A 19345-nucleotide genomic window follows, 5' to 3' on the forward strand; every position below is an offset into this window, starting at 1 on the left:
ACTAAAGGATAAGTAGAAAGRGAAGGGCTTTATGGTCACTGTTCAGGAGAGCAACCAGGGAGATGACAACTTTCTCCCTGTTCCCCTCTCAAGAGTTCTTTGCTGAGATCAGTCTTACTCAGCATTTCCCTTGTGTTGTGGTRTAAGAAAAGCAGACAGTAATTTCCAAGTTTTTGAGTGGTGCTGTGTGGTCTTCAAATGATGATACTGATGGCAGTGATTTCCAGAATGACTTCTAAGCAGTTTCACCATAGCTGTATGTGTGGTTAAAGGTCTGGGTGATTGGGAATAATCAAACCCATTGCATGGAACTGAATTCAGAGCTGGCAGTTGCAGCRTGGAGATAATGATATCAGAGAGCTGTTGGTGCTAATTCTGAGATCTTTCCTATTTGCAGCAGCAGCCAAAAAAGCCACCAWTGTTGCCATCATCAGGGTGGTGAGAACAAGATAGAGGGTGCTGTGCATGGTCCTGGAAGCCTTGGGGCACTCACAGGTGGAGCACTGCATGCGRGTTTGGTCTCCCCATCCTGAGCAGAGTGTGTAATGGAGTTTCAGAAGATACAGAAGAGACCTACTAAAAAGTTAGGGAACTGAGCGTTCAAAAGACTGGCATGTTTTAATCTGAGAATGAGATGGCTGAAAAGTGGGGGGATGACTGTTTACAGAACTGGGAAAGCAGTAGATGAGGTGAATATCCAGTGGTAACTCTCCAAATTCTGCAGTGTTTGAGTTAAGGGGCATTGGATGAAACTGGTAGGTGACTGATTTAAAGCAAATGCACACCATAGTGAACTTCTGGAACTTGGTCTGTGAGGAACTGTGGAAGGAGCTAGTAATAGGAGGTTTAGGAGCCATGAACAAATACTGAAGGAAATGGACTTCAGTGTTCATTCTGCAACAGTTAGGGATGCTGAAAAACACAAAAGGTGTGCATAGTAGGCTTCTGTCACGTCGCTAGATAACTCTTGCTGTTGCCAGTGGTGAAGGGACTGTTAGATGGAGCATTGGTCAGACCTAGACGTTTTTATGTTCCAATTAGGAGCATGAGGAATAACATTCTTAAAATGAGCAAGAAAARGATGGGAAATGCTATTGAATTAATTTGAGTATTCCCTTCTTTGGGATGTTGTGGTTCTGTACATTTTGTCAATAAGCATTTTGCTAGAAATGTGACAGTTGCTTCAAAATCACTGCTGAGCTGCGTAGCTGTGGCAATGCTGGGGAAGGTCAGCTACRACTTGGAAAATGCTGCTGCACAGAACATGCTCTGCTAAACCAGCTGTTCAGAAGCACCGAGTCTGCTTTCTAAAGGACTTACGAAGAAGCTTTCAAACTAGCTCGTAAGTGACGTGGAGGATCCAAATTTAGTTCAAGTGAATGAAAAGATTTGAAAAGGAAAATGAGTTTATTGACGAATGAAAAGCTCACTATACTGTAACTGTTGTCCTGCATTATAGTTTCAGGTTTGTTTTATTCAGTCTCATGCATCTTAACTTAATTACAGTCTAGAGTATTACCAGATTCTTGGAAATTAATTGAATTATGACTTTACTGTTGAAGGGAGAAAAAATAAGTCAGAYATGGCATGATGGCCTAGTTAATGACAAGATTTTGTTAGTATTTCTAAATACATTAAAAACCTGAAATATTTGTTGATTTGTTTCTCATACAAATGGGGGAAATTTGTGTTTCCTGTTTAGGTCTTTACTAGCTTGAGTTGGTGCGGCAACCCACTTCCAGTTCTCTTGGGTGCCAGAGTTCAGCCAGCCTGAGTGTAAATGAATCTCAAAGCAGGCATATGGCTGCAGGAAATAAAATCCTGTATGAATAAATATAATTATTTCTTGTGTCATGGTCACTAACATTTTAAATGAAAGGGGTAGCAGTAAGTGAAGGTAAGTGGAGGTGGGTAGAGTCACAGTGTTGGTTTGTCCTGTCTGTGCCTGCAACTCGTTCTTTCTTTCTGAATGGCTCATTTTTAGCCTTTGGGCTTCTGATGACTGCAGTGATATGAAGGTGATTCTTTAGTTTTWGAATTTCCAGTCAAGAGTATGTAAGAAGTCTGGCCAACCATGACGTGTTCATGGAGGAAAAAAACTTCCAGACTGAAAAACTGTTTCCATTATCGTAGACGTAATTTTGGAGGTTATRGTTTCTTCAGCAATGCCATGATGTCATCATCTGAATTTAAAAAATGGGAATTAAAACTGCATTGTCAAAACTCAGTTCTGAAACCTGACTGTGACAGGTTGCTCATTTAGTGTTGATCATGGTACTTCTGTGTCATTTTGGATGTGTTATCTTCATGGGATTAAGCTATGGAGCAAAAATCCCTTGAAAAATACCTGTTCCAAGTGAGGTTTTTACACTGTGATAGTACTGGCAGCATTTCAGACTTCATGGTGCTGAAGGAGGTGTAGTGCATTATAAAAATGAGACATTTTCTGAATCAGCAGGTTATGAGAATTATGAATCTAAGTAAGTGGTCTTTTCTTCTTTTCACATTTCTTTTGTTTTTGTGCAGGTCCTCATGCTGAAACCGCCAGTGGATGCCAGAATTTGCAGTGTGGTTTTCGGGCCTGCTGCCGCTCTGGCGAATGACCGCTGACTTCTGATCTTTCAGTCTACTTCATTTAGCTGAGCAGGCTTCCTCTCATGCACTTTACTTACAGTTTGCATCTTGTGTTAACAATCCTTGGAGTGAGATTTGTTATACTAGCCTGACCCCACCCACAACTTCAAAATCTTAATTATGAGTGTACTGTACAGTGTTGTAACAATCTCACAACCTCATTTGGCTTGAAGGGTGTTGGGTTTTATTTTAAATAATTTGGGGAAGATGGGAAAATCTTCAGATTTTTTTTTTAATGCCACTTTATTCCAATTTTGGCACTTAAATATACTTTACTGAATTATTTTGTGTTAGGTGACTTTCTTTTTAAAATTTTGAATCCGTAAGTACAATATAAAACTCTGCAGAGAATTTGAATTGTATTGTTTGCATTTGGGTAACAATTATACATCTTTAGGAGCCTTGTTTCTTCCCCTTTCCTCTCATCCTGAAGTCRTTCTTTATATTGCAAAATTAGGGAAATTGCCACCTTCCTTTTGCATTTGGTTTTGTATTTGGGCTTGAAAGACATACTCAAATAAAACATTCCCACCAATAAAATATGTATGCAGCAGTTGAATATCTATGCTTTTAAGGTATAAAGTGGCATGCTAGAAGGCTGCAGAGGTTGAATGGGTGGGTGGGTGTTGCAGTGTTTGCRGAGCTGTAAACTGTGCAGTATGGGTGGAGGTTTTGGTTTGATTTTATGGTTCCTGTGACTGTGCCAAGTTGCATTTTTGAGCAAGCTTCCAAGGAAGTCAATTTTTATTAATCTGGACTTCATGAAAGACAGCAATACCTTTTCCCCCTTCCATGGATAAAAATTCTTCTCTGGACAGTAGAGACTGGCAGGGAGCAGAGAATTTGTTGATGAGTGAAACGAGTGCTTGGAAAAGATGAGTAGTGTATGTGTAGTGYGTGGCTTTGTGTGTGTGGTGGTGTGGGGAGAGCCCACTGTGAGAGAGGAGCACTGTAGCCTATAGCAAGTTGTAAACTTCAGTGGCCACCTGCTCATGAGTTGTAGGCTGCTTTTTTTTTTTCTCCAGCAGAGGAAGGGCAGGTGGCTGCTTTTTTAAAAGGCAAAATCCTATCCTGCCCAGTTTTCAGGACTGACAATATAAGCTCATAATTTTTATCTGTTTTTCTAATTGGATAAATTCATTTAAGTAGTATTTATTTAGAACAGCAGTCACAGTGACATATTGTCACAGTGACAATAGCTTTCAAGATTCTTGGTGTCTGGGAAGTTGTGTGCAGGCAGAGCTGGAGATTACAATAAATTGTAAGTTTTGACTCCCTCTTGCTCACRCTAAACTGAGTAAGGTCAGAAAAACACTTGCAAGTGTAGACTTGATGCAGAGTCAGCTGGTGGTGGTTCATGCTGTGGGCCAGAAGCAGAATGTTCAATGCTCAGATTGCAGCCCACAGGACACTACCGATAAAGCAGCTGCATCAGTGTCTTCAAGGAAGCTGCTCTGAATGGCCTTTGGTGCCCAGGGGTTGATGGATCACCCTTTGTGTGCTGCTGGCTGAGGCCATTGGTAACAATGTATGCAATGGGCTTGCCTGTATCTGTGTTCCAGAGGTCTTTCTCAGGCTGGGAAGGTGCAGCCACAGGAACTTCTGCTTGCTGGGTGGTATCTTCTGTGCACAATGGTGGGGACACAGCTGAGGATGGAATGAGCTACAGGTACACTGTGAACTAAACTTGGGAGATGTCATCAGTGTTCAGCAAAGCATCATGTGATGACAYTAGACTTTCTGGTGGCGTCTATAGAAGGGAGGGAACCCGCGGCAGGAATCCCTGATTCAACTGATCCATGAGTGCTGAGAGCTGGCAGACACTATTGTGAGGCCACTCAAAGGTCACAGAGACCTGGAGAAGTGACTGAGGTCTGCAAGAAAGCAAATGTCATCCTGGTCTTCAGAGGAGGACCCAGGGAACTACTGTCCAGTCAGTGTCACCTTTGTTCTGGAAAGGTAATGGAGTGCCTCATTCTGGAGGTCATCTCTATGCACATGGATGACAAGGTGATTAGGAACAGTCAGCATGGATTCACTGACCAACTGGATTTCCCTCTATGAAGAAAGAGCTACGTGGCCAGATGAGGAGACCAGTGGATATTGTCTACCCTGACTTCAGCAAGGCTTTCAACACTCTCCCACAATGTCRCCATAGGCAAACTCAGGAAGTGTGGGTTGGATGAGTAGACAGTGAGGTCAACAGCARATCCCAGAAGGTTGTAATCAGTGGCAGGGGTCTGGCTGGAGGCCTGTCATTAGTGGTGTCCCCCAGGCTTCAATACTGCCCCTAGGATTGTTTAACTTCTTCATCAGGAACTTGGATGAAGGTGCAGATGCCTCCTCAGCAAGTTCACTGACACCACAAGGCTGGGAGGAGCTTTGGGCTGATCCCCCTGAGGCTGTGCAGGTTGGAGAGATGGGCAGAAAGGAACCATCTGAAATTCAACAAAGGCAAGCTCAGGGTCCTGATGAGCATTCTTCCTAAGCTCAACCCATTGTAATTTTTACTTGGAGGAGTTTGATTAACAAGACAACACCAGAAAAAGGATATATATATTTATATCAGTATTAATAGCACAACTACTTACGTACTGGTAAGTGAATTTGATTTTTAGTAAACTACTTTGATCTTTTACTTGCAAGTTTGCCAACTTGGAGACAAGGATTTCATACTCCTAAGTAATTTAAACAAACTCTTGCATAAAAGAAATGAGCTTCCACTTAAGATTTGGTAAAATACTTACTAAATCTTTGTCTTTAATTTCTTATGAAAATGTCTTACACCTCTAACGGGTGCTGGCATTAATACAGACATAAAATATAGAGTAGGATATGAAGCAGCCTCTTAAAAATTGAAGCATGGCATTCACTGATGCCTCTTTGGTATATGAAATTTATTCATAGCTAAAAATCCAGGAAGTGAGGTACAGGAGAACTTTTTATTTACAAGTGTCTTTGAAAAGGAAGAAGGTCTGTAGATAAAATAAACTAACTAAAAGCAGTCGTGAAGGATGCCCAGRAGACATTTTACTCTGTACTGTCACTTACATGTGTGCAGGTGTAGTGCTTTTGAGAGTGTAAAGTCCCACGGGGAGCTATACAAGACTATATAAAAATTACCTATTAGTACTGGAATTCTACACTGTCCATCTCTTCCTTAGCAGTAATTAATATCTTCAGTGTCTTTAGGGCATATAAAGCTACTAAAAATCATGTTCTCATTTGATTTTTAAAGTACTTGGGGATAGTTCAAATCAGCAGTGAGAGAAATTTATATTTACATCATGTATAGCTTATATTTGCTATATAAGCAAATTTCTTGCAGTATTCTGACTGGTCTGTACTACCTATTTCTCACAAGTGAAGCAACATAAATCCATATAGAGAGAACATTTTGGGGATAAGCATGAATATACACGGCCAGAGCAAATTCAATGTTGGGAACATCAATGGTGTGAACTCCTGTGCTGTGTACAGCTTCTATTAAAGGTCTCACTTCAGAATATGGCATATGAATAGGAAATCCAGAGACCTGGGAGAAAGAAAGAAAAAAAAAAAACGTAAGTAGGTGAAGGTACATGAATAAATACATAGTTCTAAAAAATCTACATGCTGAGTAAAATAGATTATCTTCTCTACTGCGAGCCTGAAGAGATGCAATAGAAGACCCTATGTTTGTATTTTTGAACACACGTCCCTCTTTCACATACTCCAGGCATGCTTCTGACATTTTCCTCTTATTTGGTTTAAGTTCAACGTGAGTTTTTTTTAGAATCCTGGAATTTTAGAAACTGGAATAGTTACATTAATGAACACCTACAGCAGAACTTCATTGCTTTTTTGCCTTGTGGCTGGTTTTAAATCATTGTGTTGTCTGGGCTGGGAATTTGAGCACATCTCCTGCCCAACATGAACTGAAACCTCAACTCATTTTGGAGCTGGCCAGAACTGTGTGCAGTACTGTCACAGATACTCCATATGGAAGGCAGGAGGCCTTTCCGACAGCCTGGAGCAAGAACGCACAGGCAGTACCAGTGGCTGCAGTGAACACATCAGTCCATTTTCTTCTGTCTTTAGAAAGTGAAGCAATGACTAGAAAACAGAAGAAAAGMATGTTATGTGGGCTCCTGCACCTGTAAGTAGACTGTGTAGCACTGCTTAGTGCCAGTACCAGGTTCCTACTGACTGGCCTTGAGAGCTGCAGCACCAATCAGCCCCACAGGAGCTCATGCTGGGAGACTGCACTTGTGTTATGTRCTGGCAGTAGTGGCAGTTGTGGTGCAGCACTAAAACAACAATGCACCCTATTAATCTACATTCTTATGTACAGCAGAATGTTTATCCTTGGTATAAAATCTCTTGTGACCTTTGCTAGAGGAAGAAATAACTAGCCTAGGACACTCTTCTATAAATCACAGAGTGGCAATACTAAATTCTAGAGATTCAACCTCTTGCTTATATGCACAAGCCATTTGTTCACAACTGTACCCTGTAATCTCCCAGCTGTTTCTGCAGCTCTGCCTGATGGTCATCTTCTACATCTTTGCCTTGGTTTTGTTCCAGCAGTGGCAGAAAGTTACGGAGGGTGGAGGTGCAGTATCTGTTCCAGCGCGTTGGGCGCGTTGGTCTCCATTCCATAATCTTATCTTTTAATATTTTTTCAATCCTRCAATAAGATAGACCGATTATTACAATTCTAGTATTGGACATCTGAACTAATCTCCCTTGGCAGACAGAGAKCTGAGATACAGAGATCTGAGAAACACAAATGACCTCAGTTAAACTTACTGCTCACTAAAAGTGGAGAAAAGCCAACACAGCTGTGTAGTAATGCATGTCTGCATTGTCAGTGCCTGCATGGAAGGCCACGRCCACAAACCCTTTTTAGTTTACACCTTTTCCTCTCATCTCTCCACAGCATTCTGCTCTTCGGGAAATGGTAGAACAATGATTAATTTGTTCTATCTGGCAATCTCTATTGAAGAAAGAGAATTAAAGAAAGCCCTGAACCAATAGCTTATGATTTTTTTAGGCCATTCTGGCATTCAAAGCGGGTTTTTAGGACCTAGGCATGAATACCTAGGAATGCTCTTAGTATCAGCACTGATGGCATTTATTTTGGAGGTAGAATTACCTGCTCTGAAGTTCCAGTGCAGCAGCCTTATCCGAATGCTCATAAGTTAATTCTTCAGGCTAGCAATAAATAMAGCAAATATTAAAATGTGCAATCTCTTCTAGGCATATAATGTAACTTCTGGAGTTYACAATTATACTAAAATAATATATTCTTTAACAGAGACATAATAAAAATKTAACTAGGTATTTGTGTGTAATGCTGGGGGTTTTGTCCCCTAGTAAATTTCAACTGCTTACACCTTTGCTAACTGTACAGAAACTTCTGGCTTTTTACTAAGGATATTCATACAGCTTAGCCATGAGACAAAATGGGACATTTTCTTTATAATGCCAAGCTACTACTTTAGATATATTTGTGTTAAAGATTTGTCCCATTTATTTCACTGTTGTCCTGAGAGCTTACATASTCAGTTGGAGGCAAAAAGCATTAACTCTGTATAAAATAAACCTTTTGCTGTATTCCTGCTTTCATTTTTTTAAAGGAGCAACTAGGAAACCTTTTTAAAAACCTATTACATAAACACACTTAACCAAAGTCCAAAGAACTTCGTATCTGCTTCTCCATACCAAGTCTCAACCCGTCTTACTGAGTTGGCAATATATCCATCAATACCTGAATGCTGCTGAGACCAGGGAATGGCAAACTTCTTGAAAAGAAAGACTTCCAGTGTTTTGGTTTGCTGATATCAAAATTTATCCTTCCYGGGGAATCATATTCTTGCATATTAAACCAAATCTAGAAGAAAGCAAATTTGGTTTAGCTTTCAGCATATAATCACACCTATGAAAAACATTCCATCTATATAGCAATAAAATACTATGTTAACCTTCTGTAGCAATTCYTTTCTGCTGTTCTGAGTTGCATTTCCACCCCTCTGGACTGTTGCACAAGTTTTTTTCTGAATTCTGAATAAATTCTTCCAAGACCCCAGCCCAGTGCAGCTGAGACTGTGATGCCTCGTAGCTGCTGCGCCCCAGCACCACTGCTCTTTTAAGTATGTCTTGCAGAATACAAGGAGAGATTGCAGACACACAAGACACAGCTCTGATTTTGTCAGCAAGTGGAACCCATGTCTTACACTCCTTTACAGACATTCATTTTGGCCTCTGCACCTAGTCTGRAGCACGCAAGCACTGTACGATTCTTGCTCAATCAGCCTTTAAATAACTATTGCTAAAGCTGCAAAATGGACCAGCAATAACCACGTGAACGTGCTCATCAATGTGTGTGACCCTTTGTAACTGAGGTTCTGTGCTGAGCGTTCCAGGACAGCTGGTTCTGCCCTAGTTGGATGTGAGGTGCTGTGGCTCTGCTGGCAGCCCACCTGCTCAGAGTCACTTGGAGACTGGAATTAGCTGCCTTGAAAGATGTTGTGCTCTGCAGTTCAAGTCAATGCTCAAGTCTTTAGTTSCTTCTTCCAGCAATTAATAACTGAGTTACATTTTTCTTAACTGTAGGTTTAGCACTGCTTAAAAAAACCTCAAACCAAACAACTACCAGTSCCAAAAACGCTTTCAGTGAAAGAGCTGACACTTTAAAAAAAAATGTGCTTTAGAATGTTAAATTCTCATCTAAAGTCATAATCTGTCTTTAGAATAGAACATAGAAGACTAAATAACAAAACTCATAATGCATGGCATTTTAAAAAACTGAGGGGCAAACTTTTAAACTCACCTTCCAATTTTCATTCAAATAATTCTTAGGGTACTTTTTTAAATTTTGCATTCTGTTTACTCATATTCAGACTTCTACATATCTTTCTACATTGTTATCATGTCCCTGTTTGTATCCCCAGAACCTGTGAGGTCTGGCTTCCAACCAGGTCAGGGAATGCTGCTGTCAGGATGGTTCCCAGGGTTTCTGCCCCTCCCAGCACAGGCTCAGCTTGCAGTCTGGGGCCTCTTGTTCACCTGCCCAGAGCTGCACAGCTCTTACAATCTCTCCTCTCTTCCCCTCCTATCTTGAAGGGTTTACAGGCACACAGTGAACAATACATTGTGAACATGCACTAGTATTACTTGTGTACTTGGAAATAAATGGGAGGACTTGATGCCAGGCAGAAAATCAATATCGTTTTTGTGCCCTGAGGTGCCAGCTCTGTKTTGTACATATTGAACCATTCAGGCTGTGCCCAGTGTCACATGGATAACYCAAGTGACTCCTTGATACTTTTTTTCTCATTTTTCAGTCACACTTTTTACCTGAAAACTATTACCTTTGAGGAATGACTACTCTTCACCTAAGCAGTTATATTCTTAGGCCATCCACTCTGGGAAACAATGAAAATTATATTCATGGATCTTTTGATCCACCTAAATGCTGATTAAAAAATCTTTCTGMTTTTAAGTATTTAATGTAGCTGAAAAACCTACTTAAAGGTAAAAAAATATTGCTAATAATTAATAGCCTAAATAAAATTACAATAATGAACAAATAATGCTGAAGGTTAAAAAAAAATCAAGTTATTAACCCTTACATCTATAGAAATGTGACAAGACTGGGCACACTTACATTATCACAGCTGATCAGACAGTACACATTTTKTAAGGGGCAGAAGGTATCATATTGCCCATAAAAACATCCAGTACTGGGATTCCAAATTACATACTGACTTTGTTCCAAAGTTAATACATACGCAGTTGGTCCCTAGGAAGCAAAAAAAAAAAGTATGAGAAAGATGTTTGAAAACTGCCTATAAGAACAGCATTCTTTGTGTTCTTTGCAATACTAAATTTTTACTATTGAGGTTGATAGTGCTTTTTAGGGCAAACTGCTTGGAAGAATTTACAAATTCTTTACAGTTCAACACTTACATAACAATGTGGCAGAGAAATGTCAGACATACAGAGCTCTGAGCCATTCTTAACATACAGATTCTGAAAKTTTTCTTGTTTCAGCTACAAGCAGATGTGAAATTCCACATACAGGAATGTTTACCAGATGCCACTTCACTATCAACAGGTGCTACTTGACTACTGCCACAGATCTCATTCTCCAAGCTGAAGGACTTCCACCTGGGCAGCACACTTTGTGTCTCGGCCACCAGCCTCCCTCACACAGGTATGGAAGGCATTTCCCAGCTCTCATTGATTCCAGGAATCCCTAAACTGCTCTTCTATGTTCTTGTCATTTTCCATATTTTCTAGGTAACTTGAAATACCTGGAATAAATCCCCTTCCTTACAAAATGCTTTATTAAGGACCAGCATCTCCATCAGATTTTGAGGGGAAGGAATTTATCTGAGTACCTGTTCCTGTCACTGCCATATCTCAGAATGTGCTTAAGAAACTAGTTTGGACTGAAGTTTTTACCAAAAGTCTCTTCAGTAAAACTTTCATATGTATGTGGAAATTTGCATTATAAATAGTCTTACCACCTTTTTGAAAAGAACATTATTGKTTATTTGGAAATCTGAGTACTTCCCTGATAACAAAGGCATCTCTCAAGGGGCAAACCAACTTCACTATTCCAGTTCTGGGCCAGTCTAAGCCCAACTACTGCCACAGTGGCTCCCAGCAGCCCAAGGCAGAGCAGACACCTCACCTGCCTTTATTACTGCAGGTAAGAGGGAGGGACAGGGACTTGTCCAGCCTGAACCCATCTGTCTTTACTGTTGCTACAGCTCTGCCATCATCAGAGAGAATCAGGAGATGTGTGTGTACCACTAAGAATCCCTTGTGTGCCCCTAACCCTCTCCTATCACCTCTGGACCTRTAAGAAATCCACAAAAATTCTGTCACAGTCTGTGTACCCATGACTGAGATGTTGTGAAGGGACTGTGTTCATCAATTTGTCCATTGGATGCACCATTTATACAAGCTAAAAATCAAATCTAGGGTTACAGATGCTTRCTGCTGTACTATGATGACAACTACTACCAGTCTAAGCAAACAGAGGAAACAGAGGTCCAGGAAAAAAAACCCCAGACATATTCTAAGATGTACTTAAAATTTTTYATTTGCTTCCCTGAAAATAATCAGTTCCCAGCACCAATGTTTAGATAATATCCTGGAAAAACATCCCAGCAAGGAACAACCATCTATTGATGGGGACCAAAGACTTCATAGAATAAAAATTAATACTGAGATCAAACAAAAGAATCCTCTTACCTCAGGAATGGCATTTCCAGTGATAAGCCAYGCTTTTTTCCCCATACCAAGAAAATAATTACACAAGAGCACAGCATGTTCTTCCTCATCTCCCGCCAGAAGATAAAGAAATTGCTAATTGAGGTATTAAAATAAAAAAAAAAAAAACCAAGTATTTTTAGGCAGTTATCAACTTACAACATTTGATAATGTTTCTTAATACATCTGAAGCAAGGAGGCCCTTCAGATCTTTGATCTTTACTTTTTATTGGTCACTGCTTCAACACACAGGATGAAGAGTGAATGTTTTGAGAATTCATGAGATCTGAGATCTGATAAAAACTTCATCTATGATCTACAGTGTCTGTTGTTCTATAAATGACAGCATTTATGTGACGTGACAGAGAAGGCTAAATATCCCATTATTGCTGACACCACATGCAATGTCTTTTCTGCAGTTCCTTGGCATGACAAGGATCCATTTTAAGTCTAGCTGTAAAGTCTCCATCAGACAGCATCCTWTCACTTGTGCATGACTAGCCATTGGGGACTGGTTTATAACTCAGAAAAAACAGGAGACGCATTAAAGCCCTAAGGTATTCTTAGCTAATTGCAACCTATCAAAGATAACATTTTTGGCTAAGATCAGAAGAGCAACTTTTAGTTGCTTTGGTCCTTATTCTTTGAAATAAATGGCTCAAGGGAAAGTAGTCCTCACAGTAACAGAATCACAGAATGATTTAGGTCTGAAGGTACCTCAGAAGCTCATCTAGTACAACCCTCCCAAAAATAGTRGCCACTAGGATGTTACATCACATTCAAGAGGATAAGTAACTTCTGTTTAATGCATTGCTTACATCTGATGTACTCCATAAATCACAAATTCCAGCAAATGACACACTGTCTGGCAAAAAAGGAATCAAAGCAACGTATCGAGCCACCAGCTCCTGCAAGAAAACAAAGCAGAGCAGGTCACCCCTTTAATTCCCAATGCTGTAGCGTTACTGTTCCAGATGTGAAAAATATTGCTGTTTCCCCAGATATCAATGACTAAACACTGAGTAGCCTCATTACAGTAGCAGCTAGCTCATTTTAGAACTTGTATCAAAGACTGATATGACTTACTGMCATTGAGATTTGGCATAATTCTTTGTGTTTTAAAGGACAATACTCATTAATATAATTATTTTTCCCCAAGAAGACAAGTATTATTATTATTTTACAGTATCATTATAGTTGGACTTACTTTGTAGCACACACAGTCATTACAACCCTATTTTGTATCTGTAGTAGTTTTTCTTTTGCAAAAGATGTAGCTGTGCAGCTGAGACAAAAAGTGCAACTTGCTTATGTGCACAGAGCACATGCAAACAAGCAAACATCTTGAAATCTTTATACCAGAGACTTTACTATCTTTTTCAAGTACTTACTGCTGCTGCTTGAGATCTATCTGGGACAGCATCAAGTAGCTCCTGCGGTGGATTCAGAGGTTTGATATATCTGGTAATAAAAACTGTTTTCCCATCAAGGTCAATTACAGTTGTTAGGCACTGGCGGCTTGGAAACTTTGATGTACATTCAGCTTCATATTTTTCTGCTGCCTGGAGCAGTTTTTCATCTTCTTGGGTATCAAACTTCAAAAGACAGTAGAATTTGTACAAAACCAGTTTTATTTATAGTTTGGACATAAGTCTTTACTATATTTGGACATATTTCACCATTTACAGGATAATAAGGAGAATTTTAAATTCTTTCCTAGGAACATTGTGAACTTGCCTTGTAGCATAAAGTTTTGCTTACAGACATATAAGAAAGGTCTAGGCAATGGAAAATCAGGTAATTTGCATTTACTTATGAATGCCCATAATGATCTATACATATAAGCTGGCTTTATTAAAGCACTGAAAAATGTAGTGAAAGTTATGGCCAAACAACACTCTGGGGATGTGGATATAACATCGCATATTAACTCAAAACTAAACAATTATGGTTCGGTACTAATCTTGTGTGCCATTCTCATAGCACTCTATTAAAACCACAATTGACATTACACATAAAATCCCAGTGATTTTTATATAAATAATACTGCAAAAACCCTGTTCAATGCCAAAATATTTGCAGAGAAGGCTKAAGTGATTTTTAGATTAATCCTTATAATTCAGAGGTGTCTAAAATGTCAACGTTTTGAGATGAGATTTTTCAGAGGAAAATGTAGGACTCAAAAGCTCATACTAATTATATAACAATGACAATTAATTTCCTYATATGTTACCTAAGATGCCATCTTTTAAAGGTATTAAGATCAGTAAAAATTATCTACTTAGAATTCCCTGTATACTTCTAGTGATGCTGAGAATTAAAGTTCATCCTTCATAATATTTTTGTTTAAAATAAGCCACTTCAGTGGCTACTCCTCTAAGTAACCTGAAGTGGAACAGCTGGGCATTGCCCTTTAGCTAGACCTCAAAGTCAGCACAGAAGGCACACAGTGGTGATTCTTCTCAACCATAATTAACAGCAGAAAAGTACAGCCTCTGGCACATTGTAAATTTAAATGTACCAATTCACTGCAAATATTACTGGCAAATAAACAATTACTATGTCACAGTCAAGTAAGAYAAACTGGAAAAAGGTTGCTGAATGGCACAAACCCAAATCTTAAACTAGGAACAACAGGAATATCTTAACTGATTTATTAATATTGTACCTTCTTAAGCATTTCATTCATCTATATAGAGGTTCAGGAAGGACAGCAAGAAAGAGAGGAAAAGAAAAAGTAAAGAAACAGAAAAGGTATAATAAAACTAAACTAAAATTATATTTAGTATCCTAAAACACTGCATAATTTTCAAATTTAACTACAGGTCAGGAATAGGAAGAAAGGATGGCAGATTATTTAGTTAGTTTTTTTCAATTTATGCCAAATACTTTCTATAATAAGTGTATGTGTTGCATCTGGAGAGCTGAAGCAAAGCATTTTAACAACTATTGTTGTTAGTCTAAGGCACTTCTGGTTTACTAATGAAACTGAAAAAAATAGCAGCTGCTGTTTAGAAATCATTATCTTTAAGATCTGGAGGCATACATGAAGCCATAAATAATAAATGCTCATTTGAACAGTACAAATACAGAAGCAAAAAAATACTCTGCACCTGCCACCTCCTTTTCATCCAYTGTTCACAAATACTCACAGGAAAGCTTTATTGTTTACAAAAGTATTTGGAAAAACTACATGCTCACAGATATGAATGCACATTTGCTTTCTCTTAAGACTAAAATTAGGTATCTGGGCAAAGTTATTTCTCGTACATTAAGTGTACATCTCACTTAATGATGCATTTATTAAAAGGAACAGAGATAAAAAAWTTGAAATAAACCACTCCAAATTTGCATGAATGTCCTTCTGTATTTGCATTTATGTCCTTTGGTACATTAAGGAGACCTATTAATATGCATCTCCAGAACTGCATCACTGGAAACAAAGAGCAAGAGCATGATGAATTACTGATTAGTTACCTTCTCTCTGACAGACTCTCCAGGAATGAGCTGTGGTTCAATGGTAATAAACAGTGTTATATATGAACCCTCACTCAGATTTCGCACAGAATCATAACCTCTCTCCATTCCCAGGTTCTTTTCTTTGCTGTAGCCAAGGAGGRCTGGAGGAATATTGATCTTAAATGTACCATCAATCTACAACAGATATCAARAAATACTTCTCATTAAAAGAAAAAAAGCAAAAGTTCCCTCTCACATAGATTTGCTACTTGTGTCCAAATACTTTCTTCTTTTGATTGTTACTCTAAGTTACAAAAGAATAAAATTAGAGAACATGACATTTATATTGATTAACTGTAGGGAAAACATGAGATATCTCATTGTTAAATACGTTAATCACAACTTGATTTCAGTCTCTTTTGCGTATTATGAACACTGATATTTAATTAAATGGAAATCATACACAGTAGTTCACAGAGAAAAAGAGTGCCAGTCTTTCACTATTTTTCTTTCAAACAGCAAACTCCACATGACTCTGTTTACTTGGAAAAAAAATTTAAAATGGCAAAATGCGGGTTGCAGGACTATGCTTCTCAAGGCACCAGCAGACCAAGAGGCCTTTCCCTGTAAGTGATGTAGGAATGATGCTCCAGCATCTCAGAGATGGACCCCATTTCATAAAGAACCTAYTGATGCTTCTTGGGTGGAACTGGAACAGCTTCCCCACGGAGGGGCTCGTGATATTTAGTGATAGGCTCACTAACCCTTTGCAGCTCCCCTGCCACTACAAAAAGAGATTAAGGTCTTTCTGAAGGGCTGGGTGAGACAAGAGATGGCAGGCCCTACACTTACTTGGGCAGGTTTTAACAGTGGAAGTACCCAGCTTTAACAGAAAAGCAAAAAAATTAAGCTCCTGATTTGATCACAATCAACACAACTGCCATCAGAAGGGGTATCTTCAGTGAATGTAGGAAATGAACAGATGACTCACTGACATAGCTCATCAAACATTTAAGAAAAAGATTAAGTTTTGATGAGGAGAAAACTCTGAATATATCACTCAAAATTTCTGCTGCAGTGTATTAGAACAGGGTGATAAAATGCTTCATTTGCTCCTGAAATTTAATTGCTAKATGCACCTTGATATAACCACTGTGCTGATCAGGCTTTTTCAAACTCCATACGAAATCCTGTTCAAATKAAAAGAATCTCTACTGCTGGGAAGCTCTATACAAGCACTCACACTATGCTTAGGCAATCACAAACTCCAACACCTCCTTAAAGAATGTCAGAAGTATAYTTGACAGGAATTATGGAGCTAATCTGGTTCAACAACAGAAAGACCAAGAAGAAGTAGGAAGAACAGAGGTTGATATCAGTATGTGAAACCCTCAAAAACGGATTGTGGATAGTGACTGTGTCCTTCAATACATATTCGTAAGCAGTCTGTTAAAATGTCAAGTCTGCCCATAAAATCTATCAGGACTGTGAGCAGACCCACTTCTCAGGTAAATTTCATGCACTCAACATGTAACAAGTCCCTAAAAATGAGCATTGGATCTTGTTGTTTCTTGTTTGTTGACCTGTAGCAATGGTGATCACATTATGTGATATTGTCTGCACAGGATGGCCAAAGACTCATKAAAAGGTCAGACCTTCTCACTACTTACATCTTCTGAAAGGTCAATGAAAGATTTATTCTACATGGCACAGGCACCACAACCCTCAAACAGATAAATTAACTGATTAACCTCCAAGTTGAAGAAAGCATATTAATGATCTAGCAGAAACAAGTGGACTAAGCCTGGTTAGACATAAAGTGTCAAAAATTTCTCAGCAATGAAAAGATTCCCATGCTTTCCTGAATCCCACGACAATTCTGTTCTCTTATGCCTTGCAGATAGCCCAAGAAAACCACTTTGATCACCAAGCACCACACTTAAATTAAATGAAACTCCTGTAGACTTACCCTCCACCCAAAGAATCCAGGAGGGTCATGGTTTGTCTTGAAGYCCTTAAGGATCTGAGAAGTGCCCCACAGAGCCAGAGCAGAGCAAACGAATGTGTCATTAGGCATGCAACTGATGGCTCAGTTTCTTACTTCATGAAGATTCTGACTTTTGTGAAAAGATGATTTGATCCATAAAAGCAATTGCTATGCAGAAGTCCTACAGCAATATTACAGTATGATAGGACTATCAATGGAAAGAATTAGTTTCCTTAAACTAAGCCCAGGATGAGTGGCTGGACAAAAAAAACAGCCTTTCCTCTGTGAAGAGGTACATTTTTCACTATTACTCCCATGACTAACTGTTGATATTTCTTAAAGAAAGCTTCCTTTAAAAGTTCTAAAAGTGAAAGAAATAAGGGATTGGGAGAGGCAAAGGTGAAAATCTGGTGATTCATGGAAGGTGTGAAAAAAAAAGTTCAAATTTCCTCACCTGTCTAGTGACTATTCCTAGTTCATCTGTCTAGGCTGTGCAGTTCTAGAGACCTCAAAAGCCATTGAGAAAGCAATCTTAAAAATCTGCACTTTTAACCTTGCTACTGAAGGAAGCCAGGCTGCATTGTCACAACTGAGTATTGTTTCTCTCTTCAAAACCTTGAACTTACTGGCAAATACTCACCAAATCTGTCAAAAAATCCCAGTGGTTTTAAAGACTTTTTCAAACTATCCATAAAACGAACAATTACAAAGAAGATAATTAAACCTTACGTTCTATTTCCAGCTCTATTCCATTCTCAGTTCTGTGTTTTACTTCAAGTAAAAGCACTTACCCTYGCTTGAAAATATAGAGTAGTAAATGGAATCTTAACACATCCCAGCCAGTGTCTCTCAATGCGARTGTGGATTCCACTTCCTCTTTCACGATCATCCTATTAAAAAGTTGTTCAACAGAACACTTGGTAAGCTTCATTTTCTTAAATTCAATCAATAATTTAATCAAGGCATTAATAAAAATTCTGTAKTAATAATTTTCTGCAGGTATCAGTTCCATTACTAGTGCAGCAGTGATTATTCTGCACATCTTTCAGGCAYACCAAATGCTGAAAACATGTAAGAAGTCCATGATACAATATGCTTGCACTTTAGGGTTCAAGTCCTCTATAACCTGTGATGAAGAACTCAAAACTCTGACAAGGAGTCCACAAGAGTCTTCTCAGACAAAGTAARTGAAACTCTGGTCTTCTAATGAAATATTTTATTAGTAATTAGAAAAGCTTTTAAAGTTGAAATTGTATGAAAATCTAACTAAACCCTGTGAAATGGAAAAACTGTTTTCATGTGTACTGCCTATCAGAGATTTCCAAATCTTGTATGATCAGCCTAGAAATTATTTTTAAAAAAAATCCCTAGAATGACATCCAAGTTTCAAGAGTGCAGCTTCACCTTCCCTCTGCTTCACCAAGTATCATTTCAGTTTTGAGCACAAAATTCTGTTCTCAGTGAAGTGTGTACATTTTTTTTGGGTTATGTTTTCAAGAATGTTGAGTGCTGCTATTTTTGTGTATGCTGAATTGACTAGGACAGTTTTCACTGGATTCAACAGGGGAGGGAGTTATGCCAACACCRACAGCTTACAACAATTTCATGTCACTAGTACTTGCAATTTTTGCCTCATTCAAAAAAATTAATACATACAACCAATAGATGGGGKKTTTTTTTATTATTATTTCACCAAAGAACTTGTAAAATGAGATGAGACAAAGCATAGTAAGATAGTTAGTAAAAAATACAAGAACTGGGTTCACTCATCTGGAATGAAGTAAAAAATTCTGATTAAGAACAGAATTCAGGTTACAATTCTTGATACCTCTCAATTTTAAGATCTCCAATTTCATTAAATATCAGTAAAACACTGCATACATGTGTTCAACTCCAGCAGCATTTCATGTGGTACAAGCTGAATTTGTACAAAGGTTAACAGTGTACAAATTTGCTCCCTCTGACAATCTTGCATTATTGACTAGATATAAAATTTTA

At 38.7% G+C, this 19345-nt stretch overlaps 2 protein-coding genes across 2 annotated transcripts in view; one reads left to right on the forward strand and one right to left on the reverse strand.

Annotated features, from left to right (window-relative positions):
* The window catches only part of FBXL5 (F-box and leucine rich repeat protein 5), a 34694-nt gene extending 31518 nt beyond the window's left edge, over positions 1-3176 (forward strand). Inside the window, exon 11 of the mRNA XM_057374450.1 lies at positions 2527-3176. Coding sequence (XP_057230433.1) covers positions 2527-2603 — 77 coding nt within the window. The 3' untranslated portion in view covers positions 2604-3176. The remainder of the gene's footprint in view (positions 1-2526) is intronic.
* Positions 3177-5226: 2050 nt separating this feature from the next.
* The window catches only part of LOC130578389 (complement C1q tumor necrosis factor-related protein 7), a 65306-nt gene continuing 51187 nt past the window's right edge, over positions 5227-19345 (reverse strand). The window contains exons 25-34 of the mRNA XM_057374449.1: positions 18139-18237; positions 15379-15555; positions 13293-13496; positions 12720-12809; positions 11884-11997; positions 10286-10420; positions 8387-8509; positions 7772-7830; positions 7126-7303; positions 5227-6169 (exon numbers count right to left, since the gene is read on the reverse strand). Of these exons, the coding sequence (XP_057230432.1) occupies positions 5981-6169; positions 7126-7303; positions 7772-7830; positions 8387-8509; positions 10286-10420; positions 11884-11997; positions 12720-12809; positions 13293-13496; positions 15379-15555; positions 18139-18237 (1368 nt within the window). The 3' untranslated portion in view covers positions 5227-5980. The remainder of the gene's footprint in view (positions 6170-7125; positions 7304-7771; positions 7831-8386; positions 8510-10285; positions 10421-11883; positions 11998-12719; positions 12810-13292; positions 13497-15378; positions 15556-18138; positions 18238-19345) is intronic.

The sequence above is a fragment of the Malurus melanocephalus genome, unplaced genomic scaffold (genome assembly GCF_030028575.1).
Source record: "Malurus melanocephalus ecotype Western Australia unplaced genomic scaffold, MMel_1.1 scaffold_225, whole genome shotgun sequence".
Taxonomy (NCBI): Eukaryota; Metazoa; Chordata; class Aves; order Passeriformes; family Maluridae; genus Malurus; species Malurus melanocephalus.